This window comes from Metschnikowia bicuspidata (genome assembly GCF_001664035.1).
Source record: "Metschnikowia bicuspidata var. bicuspidata NRRL YB-4993 chromosome Unknown METBIscaffold_14, whole genome shotgun sequence".
Lineage (NCBI taxonomy): Eukaryota > Fungi > Ascomycota > Pichiomycetes > Serinales > Metschnikowiaceae > Metschnikowia > Metschnikowia bicuspidata.
In genome coordinates this window covers 516-3377 of record NW_017387744.1, presented here as the reverse complement: position 1 = coordinate 3377, position 2862 = coordinate 516, and the positions used below count along the sequence as shown (strand labels likewise).

Below are 2862 nucleotides of genomic sequence, written 5' to 3'. Positions count from 1 at the left end.
ACACAGAGACCATCCCAAAACAGCCCTCGCCAGACATGAGCCACACGTGCGTCAGCTGTGCGCTCGAGTTCCCCGACGCCCCCGCCCAGCGGGCCCACATGAAACTGGACTGGCATCGCTACAACTTGAAGCGCCGCGTGGCACAGCTCCCCGCCATCAGCGAGGCCGTGTTTGTGGACAAAATCGCGCAGATGGCCGCCGACGACGAGCTGTCGGAGGACGTCCGTGCCGCCAAGGCCGCACGCAAACAGGTCACCAAGAAGGACGTGCGGCGCCAGCAGAAAGAGGCCTTGCAGGCGCAGCGCCGCGAGCTTCTTGCGGCCCGCGAGCGGCTCCAGGACCAGTTCGGGCTGCTCCGCGTGGCGGCCTCTGCAAGCTTGTCTGAGGGGCCCAACGACTTGTCTAAAGAACCCAAAGACTTGTCTAAAGAACCCAAAGACTTGTCTAAAGAACCCAAAGACTTGTCTAAAGAACCCAAAGACTTGTCTAAAGAACCCAGCGACCTGTCTAAACAGCACAAAGACTTGTCTCATGAGCCCCCAGCCTCGTCGGAGGAACCCAACCCGTCGCCCGCGCCGCCCGCGTCGCCAGAAGAACAGCTCGTGGCCCAGAAGCTCGCCAACCGCGTGCACATCCCCGTGACCACGTGCCTCTTCTGCCCGGCCTCCAAGCACCTGCACTTCGCCTCGTTGGACGACAACTTGGCCCACATGTTCAAGGCCCACGGGCTCTACGTGCCCGAGAAGTCCTACTTGGTGGACCCCGAGGGCTTGGTCGCCTACTTGGGCGAGAAGATCGGGCTCGGAAACGTGTGTCTCGTGTGCTCGTACCAGGGCAAGAACATCGACGCCGTGCGCTTGCACATGCTCTCGAAGCGCCACATGCAGATCCCCTATGAGGACGAGCAGCACAAGTTGGAGATCTCCGACTTTTACGACTTCACGGCGTCCTACGGCCCCGCCGACGCCGACGCCTGGGAGGACGTGTCCGACGACGCCGGCTCGGATGTCGACGGCTCGGATGCCGACGGCTCGGACGACGACGACTCGACATCCCGGACGACCCGCTCATCGACATGGGCACGGAGCTCATCTTGCCCTCGGGCGCCGTAGTGGGCCACCGCTCCATGGCCAGGTACTACCGCCAGAACCTCGCCCCGGAGAAGATCTTATCTGAAGGCCAAGGCACGGTCATTGCGGCGGAAACCAGGCACTTCGCGGCGCCTGCCCAGAGACACCAGCTTGCCATGGCCAAGCGTGCGTGGGGCCACCAGAAGAAGAGGGAGGACACGAACGACAGACGCGCGCAGAAGTTCATCAACAACCAGCCGCATTTCAGAGACCCGCTCTTGCAGTAGACGCGTGTTCTGCTGCCTGCGTGGCCCTGCTGTTGCTGCCTCGGCTGCGGCTGCTTGCTGTTGTAGCCCCGCTTGTCGCTTCCTCGCTTGTTGCTTCCTCGCTTGTTGTTGCCCGCTTGCTGTTGCCCGCTTGCTGCTGCCCGCCTGTGTCCTGCTGATTATGGCGCCGCTCTCTGGCCCTAAACCATTGCTTCGTGCAGTATCGCTTTCCTCGGCTTGTTCTGCCCTGACATCAGAACCCCGGCTCACGTGGATACGCTGGTACGCTGCATGGCATCATGCTTCGGGCCATTGGCTTGTCCTGTCAACTGCGCCCCGTCCCCTCAGGCACAACGTTTGGATCCTATGGCCGGCTGGCGGCGTAGGCGTGCTACCTCGGCTGCTCCAGCTGAGTTGCTCTGATGTATATATCTCCGCGAGGATTCTCTTTTCGACTCACGTCTTCCTGGCGGCCTGGACCGTGGCTCACCTGAAGACTAGCTTTTAGAGAAGTATTTATGAATATATCGAGGTCTTTGGGGCTCTTGGCTATGATCCTGGAAGCTGTACACTCAGGGAGGAGCGTGACTACAAATCAACTTCGGAGCTAAGAGTTGGCACCTTCAAGTCAATGGAGAGGAGAAGCTCAAGTCTCCGTGCTCCAGTGAGCTGGACTGCTATTCAACGTATCGTGTGCAAAACATCACATCCTCTATGCATTCCGGTTTTGCTCAGCTGAAGAAATTCAAGGACGCTTCGATTGGAGCTGACCAAATCATGCATGAGTGTTGCCAACATCAAGTGCATCCTAGCTCATTTCTTATTTTTCGCTGGTGTTATTAGTCTGGTAGCAGTTCACAGAGCAACGCAACTGATTGACAATAAATGGAATGGCTCAACAGCCTCCTCAAATGAGGCCTGGCATTGTGTTTTCTCAATCACTACGCCTTGCATCGGGTCTGCCGAGTCTCTAGTGTTTTGATGTTACACCCGGAAACACCACAAGAGCCATAGAGTTCTTGATTTTGGATTTTCGATATGTGTTCGAGCAGAATCTCAGGAAAGCTGGGGTGCTCTCCAGAAAACATGAGATCTGAAAGAAATCACCCAAGTTTCTTCGGCGCCCAAAACACGAAGCCGATTTGCAGTACTCGACCACAAACAATAGTGTCTAATTTTCACTTCTAGTATCACTCAAATTTACACTCCCAAAAAAAAGACAGTCTGAGTCAGAATACAACAAATCTTCATCAGTGTATAGCTTGCTCTCGATGACACCGGCTATCATGTCTTACGCCAAATGCTAGGCCTTCTGTTTCGTAGAAGCGTACATACTTAGAACAGGCTCATATGGAATGCAAGCTCTTTTGCTAAGTTCACTTGGGGTGCCCAATGTATCACAGAAAAACTGTTATAGTCTCCTTAGAAATACTTTAGTAGGCTCCAAACCAAGAGAAAAACACATATAAAAGCTTTCACTAAGTGCAATAGCACTGCGTGCTTCTTCTTAAAAACTCAATCCGCCG

At 55.3% G+C, this 2862-nt stretch overlaps 2 protein-coding genes across 2 annotated transcripts; both read left to right on the top strand.

The window, feature by feature from the left end:
* Positions 1-35: 35 nt before the first annotated feature.
* REI1 (Rei1p) lies at positions 36-1417 on the top strand (the record flags this gene model as incomplete). The annotated part of the gene is made up of 3 exons (XM_018855217.1): positions 36-359; positions 555-1007; positions 1088-1417. The coding sequence occupies 3 exons, from the start codon at positions 36-38 to the stop codon at positions 1355-1357; spliced, it is 1047 nt and encodes a 348-aa protein (XP_018709237.1). The 3' UTR covers positions 1358-1417.
* On the top strand, positions 1418-1981 carry METBIDRAFT_137672 (uncharacterized protein). The gene has a single exon (XM_018854422.1). The coding sequence runs from the start codon at positions 1518-1520 to the stop codon at positions 1842-1844; it is 327 nt and encodes a 108-aa protein (XP_018709236.1). The 5' UTR covers positions 1418-1517; the 3' UTR covers positions 1845-1981.
* The last annotated feature ends 881 nt before the right edge of the window (positions 1982-2862 follow it).

What these genes read in the sequence shown, in the direction of transcription:
- METBIDRAFT_137672 (XM_018854422.1), top strand. Translation starts at nt 1,518, where the DNA reads ATGGCGCCGCTCTCTGGCCCTAAACCATTGCTTCGTGCAGTATCGCTT.